This window comes from Centrocercus urophasianus, unplaced genomic scaffold (assembly GCF_019232065.1).
Source record: "Centrocercus urophasianus isolate 14NV4802_14NV808 unplaced genomic scaffold, USGS_Curo_1.0 seq_34, whole genome shotgun sequence".
NCBI lineage: Eukaryota > Metazoa > Chordata > Aves > Galliformes > Phasianidae > Centrocercus > Centrocercus urophasianus.
This window is the reverse complement of record NW_024884911.1, coordinates 3,063,724-3,079,901: the sequence shown is the minus strand read 5'-3', so window position 1 is coordinate 3,079,901 and position 16,178 is coordinate 3,063,724. Positions and strand designations below refer to the sequence as shown.

General features: G+C 51.4%; 1 protein-coding gene across 1 annotated transcript in view; it reads left to right on the top strand.

Annotated features, from left to right (window-relative positions):
• Positions 1 to 15,835: 15,835 nt before the first annotated feature.
• MEGF9 (multiple EGF like domains 9) overlaps positions 15,836 to 16,178 on the top strand; it is a 37,516-nt gene continuing 37,173 nt past the window's right edge. Inside the window, exon 1 of the mRNA XM_042831036.1 lies at positions 15,836 to 16,129. Within this exon, the coding sequence (XP_042686970.1) occupies positions 15,836 to 16,129 (294 nt within the window). The remainder of the gene's footprint in view (positions 16,130 to 16,178) is intronic.

Sequence of the window (16,178 nt, the reverse complement as noted above, 5' to 3'; positions counted from 1 at the left end):
TTAACCATTTAAAATAAGAATCAGTAAAATAATTAAGCTTTGTAAAAATTAGGTCTCTCTCCTGATAACTCAGTCATAGGCAGCTCCCAGGATTCAGGAAACACCCATAGAGGTGGAAATGGGTCTCCCAGCAGCCCCCCCGTCAGGAGGGATGGGCACAGATAAGAGCTGCTATGCATAGAGCTCCAGAAACCCTCCTTACAGGCACCCCTATGGGAGCTTCGTTGCTGTGTGAGTTACCAGCACAGGGGAGGCTTCAGCAATTTGGGATTTCTCTTCAGTGCAAAGGAATCCCAGGAACAGAAGCAAAGCTCAGCACAGAGGTGGAGCCTGTCTGAGAACTGGCACCATGCTTCGCTGGGCTGAAGGATTTCGGATTTCACATGCTCCATTTTTCCAACCCCAAAAAGATGAGTTTTTCCACAGGAGCAGATGCTTTTCTTGAAAGATTTCTTTGAGTAGAAACGCCAAATTCTCCATCAGGAAACTGTTCTGAGGGAAGCATTTTCGACAAGCCCTGTTTGAGATCTATTTCAGGACTGGCCTTCCCTGGCCCACGTCAGTCCTTTTAACTCATCACAGTGTGTAATTCCTCCTGTTACGTACCTCCGCTCTGTTCTGACTGCACTCCTGCAGCTATTTAAACAAGTCCTTATTCTGAGCTGGGGCTACTGGGCCTGGTGATGCCCAGTACTGGAGGCAGCTATCCTCAGGAAGCTCTTTCCCCATGGGATGTGCTATTTTCCATCTCCCCTCTCCCTCTCTCTCCCCCACCCCCCCAGCCAGCCCAGCCACTTAAAATTACTCTGAGGGTCCTTTCTGCTTACCTCACCCATTACCAGAGCAATGCTTTCTGTGTCAGGAGAGTTTAAAACCACTGTCTACTTCCATGGAGTCATTCCCACTCACAGTGCTGGCGGTGAGCTCAGAAGTAGTCCTTTGTTTTAATCTCCAGCCTGTCTGGCTCTGCAGTCATGCAGCATCCCTGAACTTCAAGCACAGGAGGAGGAGGATGCAAAGCACGACTTTCGGCTTTGAATGGCCTCAAGAAGCCTGGGAAGCTCCACCACACCCCCATATCTGGGTCCAGAGTTTGGCCAGTGTTCCCAGGGAGGACTTTTACCAAATCTCTCTGCAGTTCTCATTGCTGCAGTGCATCCAGGCCACGGCCCCAGAGCACTGCTCTCTGTGCCAACATGTCTTTTCTACAGGGATGGGGCTCACACCATTTTGACTGCATGAAAACTTCTAACTTGTCATCGCTCCAAGATGTGCAGCAACATCATCCTAACAAGTTCTGCTTGAAAACATTTCATTCCTTTATTTTCAGCAGTTTTCCTTCTTTTGGTGCTGGCAGACATCAATTAAAAGGGCAGACCCCCATACAGAACACAAACCCTGAGCTGACAGCAACCCATATAGCAGAGAAATAACCAGCACGAACGGAGCCAATGCCAACAAAATGCTTCCTATAGAGAATCAGCGTGGTTGTAAACACCTCCAACACACACTGTCACCAACCCTGCTCTGTGCACAGAGGTGGTGGCTACATTTTCCAACCCGTCATCCTTCCTCAGATCTCCTACAGCATCTGCTGGGCTGGAGCAGAGGATTTGCAGCCTCAGGATGCCCTCTCGTGGTGCAGCTCATGTGAGGTACTGCAGCAAGATGCAACAACTCTCAGAGTATCCTGCAGCCCCCCAAGAGGAGCACCTCTTTGCATGGTGCATTTGGACCTACTGACACGAACCCATTTTTAGCCACCTTTCTGCACTCCTCCAGGCTGGCAGGAGGAGTCTGCTGCACCAAGATCAACACAAAAACATTCTTCCACTCAATGCTGGTTTTCATAGAAACAATTAAAAAAATTTGTGTGTAAGGGGATTGGATTTCCAATAAAATCTCAAGCCAAAAAGCTATTTAAAGTTTGCTTAAAAAAAATAAATATCAAAGCAGTCTACGCTTTGCCAAGAACTGAACCAAGCAGTTATTCTTGTCCCTCCACAAGCAAGTCCTGAGAAACACTAGACTCCTTTGGAGCAAAAATGAAAGTCACACCACAAAGAAAGATTACTTGTATTCACTTTGATCCTTTCCAGTTGCAAAGACACTTAATCTTTTATTGGACTGGGTCTATGTTTAAAACTAAGGTTTGTTTTTAAAATGGGAGTATTGTTCTTTTCACTCAGCAGTATATGAATACCATGGGGGAGCCTGATGGTGCCATGGGCTGCAGGGAGCCCTGGAGCAGCTTTTGGGCTTAGGTCACAGCCCTACAGAGGGTGACAGACACCAGACTGCTCAGCTCATAGCTGCTGCTGTGCTGAGGCTTCATTTGGCTGTCAGGAGGAAATTCTTTACCCAAAGGGCAGCGAGGCCTTGACTTTTGCCTCAGGCTGTGGGTGCCCCATCCCTGCAGGTGCCCAGGCCAACCTGGATGGGGCTCTGCACAACCTGAGCTGGTCACTGATTTAGAGGTTGGCAGCCCTTCCATGCTGCAGGGGGTTGGAACTAGATGATCTTTAAGATCCCTTCCAACCCAAGCCATTCTACGATTCTATGACTTCAACACCATCTCTAAAGCTACCACATGCAGTCAGGCCTAAGGCATCTTCATCTGCTGCTGGAAAGACTGCATTAACAGCAGACAGTCCCAGAACAGACACAGCAGCAATTGTCCTTCCTTAGGAACAAACTCATGACGTTCTGCCACTTAAATACATGCATTTCTTGTGAGGAACACCCTTAGAGGAAGAACAGCCCCACTGCCCCAGCTCTGCAGACCATATGGAGACAGTCCCACTGCAAGGACTGCACAGAGCAAACCCGTACATCTCCTGCAGTTCTTCAGCTCTCTTTAAAGCTGTAATCACTCTGAAAAACCTAATGACCCTGATGGGTGAAACAGGACATGTTGGGCATCCTTTAAAGCATCCTACACACTGCTGAGCACACCCCACACCCAAACTCTGCTGGCACCATTGGGCACAACCAAAAGATTTTGCCCAAGGAGGCTGTGGATGTCCCATCTCTGCAGGCATTCAAGGCCAGGCTGGATGTGGCTCTGGGCAGCCTGGCCTGACAGTTGGCGACCCTGCACACAGCAGGTGATTGAAACTGAATGAGCACTGTGGTCCTTTTCAATCCAGGCCATCCTATGATTTTATGATTTTCATGCAAACGTCACCTGTGAGTTCCCACCACCCCAGGCAAGAAGCACAAGGCAAAAAGCAAACAACAAAGCCTCATGCAACAATAAGTACAACAAAATCTGTGCATATCAATGTCACAATTTAATGCAAGACACGCCGGTGAACAAATAACTTACAAGGGCTATGGTTGGGTGGCTAAGATACTTCCTCCAAATGATGCAGCCTCCAGGTAAATGAAACCTGCTTCAATCAAGCGCAGTGCAGAGCCCAGAGCTGCATGGACTGGGTTGCACAGGAGGTAAACCCAAAAGATTTAGTAGCTGCCTCTGGCCTTGAAATCTGCTAAAAGCCTGGGAATTTCAGAAGGAATTTCCTGAGGAAATCAATGGAAATGCAGTGGGATGGACGGCTCGGACCTAAGAGCCAGCACACCACAGGCACACCAAGCACTTCAGAAACCAACAGTGCTGCAGATCGCTCCCAGTCTCCAAGTGAGAAGCAGCACGTTTCGAAGCCCGAATCGCACAGCAGTCAGGGTGCTCTGCTGCCATCTGCAGTGCACTGCTAAAAGCACATGCAGAAAAGCCCTGCGTGCCTCATCTGCGTGCAGACACCACACGTGCTCTGCAAGTTAGAGGAACACACCGGCATTTGCTACAGAGGGTCAGTTTGCACGCTGCTTCCTTGCAGCCATCTCCCTAAGCAGCTCCTGCTGTCACTGCTGGGGTCCCTGAATGGGGAAGACATCACCCAACACTCTCTGGCAGCCACAGCACTGAGCTCCCAGCAGGACACAGGTGGCCTTTTTCAGAGTTCCATCCATCAATCAACCAAATGAGGCACCACAATGAGTCACGTGCATGTTCAGACCACAGCTTTAGTCTCCAGCCCCCACTGAGCGCATTAAGAGGCTTCAGTGTGCCTGGAGCATCACCCAGGCTCAGCACTTTCCTTCATCTGGACAGGCAGGAAGCAACGCACAGCACTGCTTTACTCCCCCATTTGTTATCCATCAGGACACCAATCTGAAGCAGGAATAAAATTAAAGAGAAAAAGAAACAGCAAATCCTCATCAGTATCTGGTTCTCTGCATTCATGGCAAGGATTTAGGAGTTCCCAGGGGCCTCTGACACCTTGAGGCTGAGCTGCTGCTGTAGGGCCACATCTCCCTTGGCTCCTTGGTTTGTAGGGGCCTCTGCGTTCACCTTCAAGGTTTACATTCACTGCTGCTGAATTGCTGCAACGGGTCAAAATTCTACAAAGCAAACACAACCCCACAAAGCAGATACACCAACTCTTCTACTGCTCCTAAATCCCCAGCAAGGCGGTAGGGCTTTAACCACCAATCCAATCCAAACCCTTAAAGGCCCTCTGGTCTGACACCCTGCAGAGAACAGGGACACCTACAGCTCCACCAGGTGCTCAGAACCTCAGTCTACATCACGAGCTGCCCACAGCCAGCAGCACAGCTGAGGGGCTAGCAGGGAGAAGGGAGCTTAGAAACACCTCAAATTTGCAGCTTCCCTATCAATTCAGCATCAACTTAGTGCCTATCTGCTCGTTCAGCATCAAGGATTTTTATAAATTAAACAAACTGGGAAGCTTTGTATGTTAACAAAATACAGAAAACAGAGCACTGAGGGAGACAGAGGAGCCTTTGCTACCCTAAGCAGCCCTGATTCCCACTGAATGCCACTCAACCTCAGAACTTGGAGCTGGAGATAGGTGCCCCCCCAGGACAGGACAACACTCTGACCCCCAGCTCCTGCTTGCAGGGTTGTATCCACCCCAGTACCAGCACTCACTGCCCCATCTCACCTTGTCTTCCTGTAGCATTGCCCACAGCAGCCATATGCCTTCTCTCCAGCAAGCCTGCTCAGATAGCCCAGCGGCGAAACTAAAAGAGCCAAGCTCCCCACAACACCTCCTAAAGCACATCTCATCCTGCATGTGCTCAAGAACAAGTGCTAACCCAGCTGGTGGCAATTCAGCCCTCATCACAGCTTTGTGATCCAAGACACCTGTGTCACTCCCAGCACCATCTGCTCTCCCTCCTGCCTACCCCAAACACCGTTTGGCTTTTTTTTCATTTTCCCAGGTGTTTCCCATTGTTGCACCTTCTGCTGCACAGGGCGTGCCAAGGAGGTCAGCACTGCTCCAAACCTGAACCCCTGGGGGCTGCAAAGGATGCTTTGTTTGCAAAGCTCCATTTCTTTGTAGCACTGCGCTCCCCTGGCTCTTAAAAATAATAAAGTAGTTTGCAGCAGGGAAGGAGCTTCCATAAGAGACCAGAGCTCAAGCAGAAAGCTGCAGGGTTTCACCCAACACTCGTGTTCTATGTGGCTATTTTGGAAGGGAACCAGACAAGAGCTCACCAGAGGGGATCCTGAGAGGACCTCTCCATCCATATGTGCATGGAAGGAGCATGGCACAGGAGCTGCCATTGATGCTGCCTGCCCTGGAGAAAGCAGGACCCAACATACCTGCTTAGTCCCTCTTCTTCCAAGCTCTCCTGTGTCTCTATGGGCTGGACTGATGTGCGAGCCATCATCTGAAGCCCCTGTCCCCAGGTTTCCCTTTTTTCTCCAGTTTCTGGCCTCAGCCCACCTTGCCCACATCAAGCAGACGGTGCCCCGAGCCTCGTGCAGGGAGTGCTGTTAGCCCAAATGAAGCGTAACGCGCCGGGTTGTCCCTAACAATGGGGTCCTCTGTTTGGCTTTCCCATGAGGGTTATTATAGCCGGCGTTTATCTTGGACTGGGGCCAAAACATGCATTAGTGCTCCTCATCCTGTGGGTTTCTGCACACAGCTCAAACGAGCGGAGGGGCTCTCAGACACGGAGCTGAGGTGGGGGAAAGGTTCTTAGGGAGTTGCAGCCTTACTCCTGTATACGCTCAGCGAAACGGAGAAGGTGTGGGCTGGCTCCGTTTGTACCCATCCACGCCCTGTTGGCTGTGGGGCAACCTTACCATGCAATGCCATTGGGGGATTCCAAGTGAAAGCAGCAGATTCCTGCTGTCCTTCCTGTCAGAGAGGATGTGCCATGGTGCTGGAGAAGTATGACGACTCCTTGCTTCCCCCAGAGGCCCAGCACAGCTCAGACAAAGCTGACACCCCAAAACCTTCTCTCTGCCTCCAGATGTGTTGCTCCGTGGAAGCTACTACTGCTTCAGTGACCTCGTTCAGGAGAAGACCTCAAATTGCTTTTTGCAGCCTCAGCAGAGCGCTGGGCAGCAGCAAGCACAGCTCATGGGGAACACAAGCCCAGCTGGCATCTGAATGCTGGTTGCCCCACATCATAGAATCATAGAATGGCCTGGGTTGAAAAGGACCACAATGCTCATCCAGTTCCAACCCCCTGCTGTGTGCAGGTCGCCAACCACCAGACCCAGCTGCCCAGAGCCATATCCAGCCTGGCCTTGAATGCCTGCAGGGATGGGGCATCCACAGCCTCTCTGGACAACCTGTTCCAGTGTGTCACCGTGCCAAGCCATCATTGCCACATCCCCTATATTACCACAGCTCCAATGGTCCACCAGGCACCCAGGGAAGTCACTGGGCACCCTGGAGCACACAAATGAGCCCAGAGCATGCCCTCAAGTGCCTGGCAGTGCAGCAGCACGTCCCCGGCTGAGTACTGAACAGCACACAGCGTGCATCTGCTCCCTCTGCCGGGCTGTAATTAGGAAACAATATTATTAAAACCCATTCCCATCTCCGCTTTCCTTTCATCTCCCCTCCTTCTTGTTGTTCCTCTATTCTCCTCACTCCACAGGCTGTGGTCTTTGGACGGCATGCTGATGAGCTCTTGTTTGGTCTAATCGGCAGCGCTTGTTAACAGGGCTGTTAGTGCAGTTTCCAACCACCTGCTCTGCATTTGCTTCCCCTGAGGCCTGACCTCGAAGTGGGCTCAGCTTCTCAGTCCCAGAGCCCTTTTCTGCAGTGTCACAGGGCTTATTGCTGCTTTAAGGTCAAGATGCTTGCAGGTGCCAGTCTCACTGCCCACAGCACTGAGCAAAGGGCTGAGGAGGGAGGAGTGCAAATGAAGGACCTTTGAGGAGGGGTTTTGGGGTTGGTGGTGCCCCTCTGAAAGGGAACATCAGAGCCACCAGAACGGCACACTCTGGTGAGGAAATAGCTCCTACCATCAGCAGTGTGATCTCTGGCAAATCACTGCATTTAGGTTTCCAGCTGTAGGCTTGTACCTGGCTGTGCACCTTTCCCTACTGTTACTTGTTGCCAACAGGAACACAGCCGGAGTTGGCAGCAAAACCCACAGATTCCTCCTGGCTCATCTGTTCCAACACTCTGGCACCATTCAGCATAAGGATTCACACAGCCAGGCGTTCAGCTTTGGGTACTCCTCCCCATGGGCTGGGCAGTATTCTTCTCAGTGGATCCCTGGAGGCATTCAAGGCCAGGCTGGATGAGGCTCTGGGCAGCCTGGTCTGCTGGTTGGAGACCCTGCACATGGCAGGGGGGTTGAAACTAGATGATCATCATGGTCCTTTTCAACCCAGGCCATTCTATGATTCTATGATTCTCCCTGCAGCAGATGATGTAGGCTGGGTTTTGGAGGTCTCTCTCATTTCAGTGCCTCATTTTGGTGACAGGTAGCTTGGAGATGGGGGTTTGCCAGGAGATGTAGAAAGCAATTTGCCAAGCACAGTGATGGCTTTGAACCTAGCAACTTGCAGACAATGGCAGTCTTTTACATGCTAATAGATAGCATTGTTCTTCAAATGTCTGATATTTATAGCAGTATAATATCTGTGTGGAAAAGCAGCCAGTGAGGGGCATGACTTCCCAATGTGAGCGCTGAGGAAGCAGAGGGACGGAACAGGAATTAATATAGGAGATTTGTGACTGAATTTCACTCAGGGTTTCCTCCAATTGCTGACATTTCCTTCCTGTATTTCACAACTGATGAGCACCCTGAAAGGCACTTCACAAAAAAAAAAAAAAAGAAAAAGAAAAAGAAGAAAAACCTGGGTAAATATAGCAGCAAACGGAGATGGGCTGTAAATCAGCAGCATCCACCTGGAGGCTTTGCTGGCTGCTCTCCAAAGGCAAAATCAGGGGCAGGCCTGAGCAGCCCTGCTTAATGTCAGGGAGAGACAGCAGGCTGGAATGGCTGCCTGGAGAAGATGTTTGCTTGAACTGGATGAATTATGAGTAAACTTATTGATATTTATTATTGTTCTTAAGCAGTCTGTCTCGCTCCGCATTTTAAGATGGATTTCAACCTTTCCTTATTATGTCTAATAAGTGCTTGTGTCCAGATGTGAAATGAGGAGACCTTTCCCCAGGGGGTGACACTTAGATCAGTGTGTCCAGCACTGTGATCTCCCTCTGGCTGCATCCTTTGTTGTGGGATGGGACCCATTCCCACATCCCCATTTCCTGGGGCAGCCTGTGCTGGCCTCCCTTGCTGTGGCCATAGGGCTGCACCTATATGAATCAAAAGCTTCATACATATGGAGTGTGCTTGTATTACAATAAATTAACCCTCAACCAAGGGCAGAAGGACCACAGTGTTCTGTCCTAATGGCTTCCTAAACCCTTGCAGGCACTGAGGGACGTGGTTGATGGGGGTGGGTTGATGGTTGGACTTGATGATCTTCGTGCTCTTTTCCAACCTTAATGATTGTATGGATCTCAGTTCCTGCCCTGAGGTGGTCTTGGCTGAGCTGAGAGATGCCCAGGGTTACAGTGGTGCCTGGGGCAGGAGTTGGGAATCACAATCTCTTGTCCATCTGCCCACTTGTTCGCATGGATCCAGCACCTTGCAGGCAGCATGCCCAGTCCTGAAATCTGGATGACCTGCTGGGAGGAGATGTGGAGCAGTTCTGAAGGGACAGTGATGAGGTGAGGTGCAAGTGGAGGAAGAGGTAGAGCACAGAGCTGGCAACTGACCCCAGTTCTGAGCGACTCCTTCTGGGTCCTTCTGGGACATCACTGCTGCATTCCCAAAGGACAGGAGGACCAGGGGAGCAGCAAGCCTTACATTCCTAGCATGAGTTCTTGGCTGAGAGAGGAGCACAAATGTTGCCATGATGTCTACTGAATAAATATGTGCTACTGTTGCCCCCATTTGTCTTTGCAGTTCTGGAGGAGACGCAGATGGCCCTTTAAATACTTGCAAGGCCTGCGACTTTTCCAGAGTGGATTTTTTCCCCCTTTTTTCAAGTTACTTGACTCCCTGCTGCAATTAATATTATCTAATAAGGGGAATGCAAAGCAAAGCTTTCATATTTGAGATTGTTCACACAAACAAAAATGTAAATGGCTGTTGGAAACACAGGAAAGAAAAGGGCTCTGGAATGGAAGTGGGGCAGAAAGCTGTGCTGGGTGTTTGGGGCAGGGACACGGAGAGAGAGAAATTGGAAAGATTCAACTTTCGCTGCAAGAGATTGGGAAAATATTTTGTGTTTGCATTTTGTTTTTGTTTTGTTTTTGTGTTGAATTATTTGAAATCCTACGATTAGATACAAAGAAGTGTTTCAAAATGGAACAGCTCCAGGAACCCCTTCCATAATTTGGGAAGAGGATGCGTGACTCAGCAGCAGCAGCAGTGTGTCTCCTTCTGACCCTGCTATGGTGTCTGGGTGTAGAGATGGATGTGGCACTGTGATGTTGGAATGGATGCAGTCTTTAAGTGGCTCCATTGCCACACGCTCCCATCTGCCAACAGAACAAGAGCTCCATCCCTTTGCTTTTCCAAGCCCCCGTTTAGATGAGAGCTGTGCTTCTGCTCTTTGCAGGCAAGATGCTGTGGGCACATCACCATGGATATTCCTCACATAGGCACAGCCGTGCCAAAAGAGGAGCTGCACATTGCAGGGAGCCCACTGCATGTAGCTTCTCCTGGCTGAGGGAATTCTTCCCAAGTTGGTGCTGGAGTCACTGAGCAAAGCTCTGTGCGGTGCTGCCCATACTGCCCGTGTTACCCACGGTGCACAGGTGATGAGGGGTGATGCACAGCTGGTGCATGGGTTGATACACGGGGTGGTGTGCAGGGGATTTGAGGTCTCTGCCCTACAGACCCAGAGCTGCCATTCAGCTCTTGTTTTCTTGGTTTGCACGATGGTTTGTTTTCTTTTCCTGGGGACAAGGAAAGGGGGGTGCTGCTGATTTGGAGGATGGCCTCTGCTTCACAGCTTCCTGAGCACGTCAGGCGGTGTGAAACACCTGCATGGCCTTCTGGCTGAGTGCAGAGCTCAGGTATGCAGCCAGCCAACGTACAGCCTTTGAATTCAACACCTTCCCTCACCTCCAAGTCAACAAAGGCTTTGTTTGGTTGTGGTCAGCCCAATTTCCACTCCATAAATCCTCCTACCTTTGCCAGTACTGATACTTCACTAAACCAAAGAAAAATTGCTGCCTTTTTGGCTCCCTTTGCACAATACCATGGTGCTGAGCCTGGAGCTGAGCCTGCAGCTGGGGATTTAGGGGGCTTCCAGGGTTCTCTTTCCTTCCCCACACTGATACTTGTTTTATTGAGGTGATGGACACAATGAGGAAACACGTTGCCAAGGCAATGGGAGGAAAAAGCAAGCCTCATATTACAGATTTCTTCTTCAGCAGAGCCTGGAGGGGATGGGGGGAGTCAACAACACAAGTTACTGTTGTCTTCAGTGGAAGGCTCTGAGGGGCACTGAGCACCCCATGCTGTTATCCCTGGGGATTATTATCCACAATGGAGCAATTTTTGTCTCTCTTCTGCATTTTTAGAGGGTTTCTTTGTGCAGTCAATCCTTTATCCTTGCAACAACGCTGAGCCAGACCCCACGGTTTGGGGGATGCTGTGCTGCACATGGGGCTCAGGAGGGTGTGATGTGCAATGTGCCTGCAGTGGATGGAGCAACACTGCAGTGCTGCAGCCACCAGCTGCCAACCCTGCACCCCATCACATCGTCTGCAGAGAATTCAGCCATTTCCCAGCAGAAAACATCCCAGCTGGGAACCTTCCTTGCATAAAAGCAGCATTTCCTATAGAGGAAGCACTGGGGTTATAGGGCAAGGCAATGGACTGAGGGGGGTAATTTAGGCTGGCTTTTCTCTATGAAGCCCCAATGGGCTGTAGTGAAGCAGAAGCAGCATTTCTGCAGGATCTTCCTGGTGATGGATGAAGCTTCAGCCAGAAGACTGAATTTCATTGTTGGGTGTGTGAGAGGGGAAATGGTGCACAGGAGCTGGGAAAGGACTTTGTCTTTTATGGGCCTGGAGAGACTGATTTGGGAATTTTGCAACCAATTCAGGTGTCTGTGTTTAACAGAGGGTGGTGGAGAGCGTTGAAAAGAGCTGCGGAAATGATGGAAGGGCTGGAGAAGCAGCTGTGGATGGGGAGAACTTACAGAGCTCCATCTGTTTGTGTGATTAAAACAAGAGGTTGAGAGGTGACCCGACGACAGCACATAAATACCTGATGGAGGAGCAGGCTGGGTGCTGCAGGGCCTGTAGTCTAGCAGGGGGAAAACACAAATGGGCGGCTGGAAGTGAGGGCCAGACAGAGTCAAACTGGAAATAAATCACCTTCGTTGTTAAAAAGAGAACAAAACCAGGTGTAATGTTTTGGAGCAAATCCAAAGGGAAGTGGTGCTTTTTTTTTTTTTTTTTTTTTTTTTTTTTTTCAGCTTTGTGGTCTTGAAACAAAACCTGGGGGCTTTGGTGGAAGCTGTACGTTGGTGAAGGCAGCCAGCTGGTGCACAGTGGTGGATGAGATGCCCCATGTGGGCATCGCTGGGTTAAGGGTTGCAGGGACTCCCTGCCTTGCAGTGCCATTGGAATGGTGTGATGCTGCAGCTCCCCTTGGTCAGAATGAGCCCCAGGCTCCATACAGGCCTACAGAGCTCCATTACCACAGGCACACGTGGAAAAACAGTCAGACACAGAAAGCTTTGTTTCACTCGGGCGGCCCCACCGAAGCCTGCCCTGCATCCCAGGCACTAATGCGCTTTCAGCATTCGGTGACAAACCCCAGCCTTGGACTGAAAGGCAAAACGCGTGTCTGAGGCAGAAAGCTGCAGAGATAGAGAGTGTTACCAGTGCTTCAGGGTGGGTAAGAGCAGGAGATTTGCTGCAGGGATCTCGAAGAAAAGCCCTTTTTCAAAGGAGATGCATAATCCCCGGTAGCTCAGCATCTCTCATTCGAGGACTTGCCTGCACGATCCGCCATCAAACAAGGGGAGGATTTGCTGCTCCCTTCTGTGGATGTGCAGTAGGGAAACTCTTCCACCCCACTGTCAGTGATGCTCTGTGCTTCCCAACCAGTGCCAGGGCTGCTCCTCTCTGTGCCCCGCAGTGTGAATCAGGGCACACAGAGCAGCACGGGGAGGTGCTTCTGCACATCAGGAGTGCACATCCCTGGGGTGTGGTGGGAAGAGCTGGAGGTGAGGGGGAATATTGGGGTGTGAGATGTGGTGTGTGCATGGGAACTCACAGTGCTTCCCACTATATGGGGCTGCATCATGGCAAGCACGGTCACCTCCATCCAGAGCTCTGAAAGTTTTCATTCTGTGGGAGATTTTGGGTGGATTTGGAGGTGGAAGCACAAAACAAAGTGGCATCAGTTGCAATCTGAGTCAGCAGTACAGAGCTGTTCCAACCCAACCTCCCAGCGAGCAGCGAGAAATGTTTGTGGCACTCATATTTATTCAGTCTTTTTCCACTTTTGATGTGAAAAGGAGCTTAGCTTTCCATGTGCATGACCTTGATGTACCCAAAGTCAAGGCACTGTTGCGTGCATAGCTGGGACCCACAAGGATTGCTACCACATCCCACCCACTGCCACCAGCAACTCCTGCCTTTATTTCACATGAACACAGAGCTGTGCTGGCTCAGCTGATGCCCAGGTTGGGGTTTGGCTGGGGGGGATGCACTTAGCTGGGAAGTGGCAAGAGAGGTGCCAGCTATGGGACAGAACAACGATGGTGTTTGATTTCTGAAGCATGCAGGGAACACGTGTGCTGTGTTGTTCTCTTGTTGCTAACATTAAGCTTGGTCATGAGAACAGAGGTATTTTTTGGAATGAGTTTCTTCCCGACACCCATGCTGTTACATACACACAGTGCTGGCTGCAGCAGTGACGATAAAGCCGCTGCTTTTGCTTTATGTTTTCAGCTGGTTCCTGGTTAGGATCAGCATCCGAGCAGCTGCTTATTAACACTGTGCTGCGATGCACTCCTTCCAGAGGCTCTGGGGGACCTGACGTCCCCCCATCAGATTGTTGGATGATTTAGAAGATGGTCAGTTTGCATGTGGAATAATGAAACAGTTCACCCAGAAAGAGCAGTGTAGGGAATGTGCTGCTGTCCCTATGGGGCTCTGCTGGCAGGATGGAGGGCAGGATGGGTCCTGCTGGTCCCTGCAGTGGCTGTGTGCATGTCGGGGAGCTGCCTGCCCAGGCAGCACTTAGGCCCAATGGGAGCAGTGCAGCACAATGCTGCTTTGGAAATGGAGTCAGCGGTGAAATCTCGTTACTCCTGCATTGCAATTAATGATAATTTAAAAAAAGAGGTTTTGTATCTTGAGTCCTTGTGGGTATCAGAATTAACATCTCATTGAATTATCAAAGCTTTCCAGCTGTGGGTGGTGAGGAGAGGCTTGGGGCTTGCAAATAGGTCAGAGAACACCGGTTGTTAAACAGCTCCTGGAAACTTTCCAGCGGGGAAGGAAATCTTGCTGATGCGATGGAATAAGAACAACCCCAGGGGGATGCTGATATCCTCCAAACCTGAGCTCGGTCCCGAGGACGCACCGTTCTCACTTTCTGGTTGCAGACCGAACGCAGAAAGGAGGTTGTGCCCCACCGAACGCCGCGCGGAACACCGCTGGGTGTCGATGAGCTCCATTTCGGTCTGCTTCGAACTCGGGGCTGCGTGCAGCGCTTGCAACCCTCACTGAAAGCACCAGGGGGAGCGGCGAGCTCTGCCGCCCGGCCAGGCTGGCCTTGGGGAGCGCCTCGGGCAGCGCAGCGCCGGTGGAGATCAGCGGGCTGTGGGAGCAGCGCTGGGGCTCTGAGCCACGAATAGCGCTGAGGCGATTCCTTCTTGCAGCCCTTGATAGCACCTAAGGGCTTCTCCTATACAGGAGAAGCATTTTGGAGCGCAGATGAGCAATGCTGTGCTGGGAGGTGGGAGCTGCAGAGCTGCGATGCTGAGCTCAGAGGATGCTTTCAGACCTCGGGCACACAAAGCCATCACGTTTGCCCCGAGGGAAATGGCACGGCATAGCTGGTGGGGGATAATAATTATATTATCAGGCCTGAAAAAAAAAAACCATTCATTTCTGAAAAGGGAGTGGATATGGGGGAAGAGCGGGGAATTACTGAGCAGCAATTCACCCGCGGCAGACGTGTTGCCCTTGCAGACAAACCTGAAAGGTGGTGTTAGGGAAGGACTCACAGCCTGGATCAGCAGTGAAGGTGGGGCTGCCTGATCCCAGGGCGGTGTTTGTCACCTCCTGTACGAAAGAGATGCAAGGCCAACACCTGTCTGTCACGAAGGGTGACGCACAAAGGGTGGTGACACACTGGAACAGGTTGCCCAAGGAGGCTGTGGATGCCCCATCCCTGCAGGCATTCAAGGCCAGGCTGGATGTGGCTCTGGGCAGCCTGGTCTGGTGGTTGGCGACCTGCACACAACAGGGGGTTGAAACTAGATGATGATTGTTGTCCTTTTCAACCCAGGTCATTCTATAATTCTATGATTCTGTTTGCACCATGTGAGGTGCCCCATGCATGGGGATGCCTGCAGCTGGAGGGCTGGAGTTGGGTGATCTCTGTACCTTCCAACTAACACCATTCCAATGCAAAGGACGCTGAGGGATGCAGAGCAGTGGCTGCTCTCTGGTCCTATCCAGCCCTGCAAGCTGTCACAGCACCATTAGCAGCCATGTGCAGTAGTGCTGACGACCACAGTCCTATTGCACAGCTCCAATGGATCCTCACAGCACCGGGCTCACAGTGCACCCATGTGCCCCACGTTAATAATTAACATTTGTATCACCGCACTTCCATGGTGGGGCAAAGTCACTCCTGGTGCACAGAGCTGGTGGGAGCGCAGGGATTCACAGCTTTGTTATCCCACAGCTGTCCCTGTGTGGGTGGGGAGCACAGGGAGCTGTGTGCAGGGTGGGAACATGGAACGGTGGGAGGGGGCCACGGGGACAGCCTTCATCACTGCTGGGTGGGGTGGGATGGAGGATTCATTCGTCTGAATGAAAGAGGCAAAAATATGAACAATAACAGACATATATATGTATAGATAAAAATAAATAACGTTAAAAACGTGCCATAATATAAAATGCTGTAATATGAAATGTGGAAGAGTGAAATATAGAAAAAAGATCTATGATGCTGAAAGAAAATAAAACATAAAAACGCCAAATATAAAAAAAAAATTAAAAAACCGCCCAAAGATATAATTCTGTACTTATTTATTTAAAAAAAAAGATACCTGTAAGTAGGTAAAGCATAAACACGTAAAATATATTTAAAAGAAAATACAAAGCCATAGGCACACAGCAGAGGTGTAACGCAGCATAATGAAGCCCAGCCGGCAGCGCGAGGCGGGCGGCGCTGCTGGGGGCGGGGCGCTCCGCACAATGCCGCACCGCCGAGGCCTCGCCGCTTGGCCCCGCCCCTCTCCCCGCCCCCTCCGCGCTCGGATTGGCTGAACGGCATGGGGCGCGTCCCAAAGTTAGCGTCACGTGCGGCGGGCGCCGCGGTGATTGGCTGCGGCCGAGCGGGGCGGGGCGGAGAGGGCGCGGCGCTGTCAGCGGGGCCGGGGCGCGCCGGGTGCCGCCTGCGGGCGCTGGGCAGCGGAGCGGCATGGCCGGCTGAGGCGGGCGGGAGCCGCCGCCGCCGCCCGGCGAGCGAGCCGCCGAACGAGGGAGCGACGGGATGGAGGAGTGAATGGCGGAGCGCCGCCCCGCACCATGAGGCGCCGGGCTCGGACCGCGCCCGGGCTCGCCCTGTTCTGTCTCGCCGCCCTGCTGGCCGCCGCTGCCGGGCTGCCCCCCCCC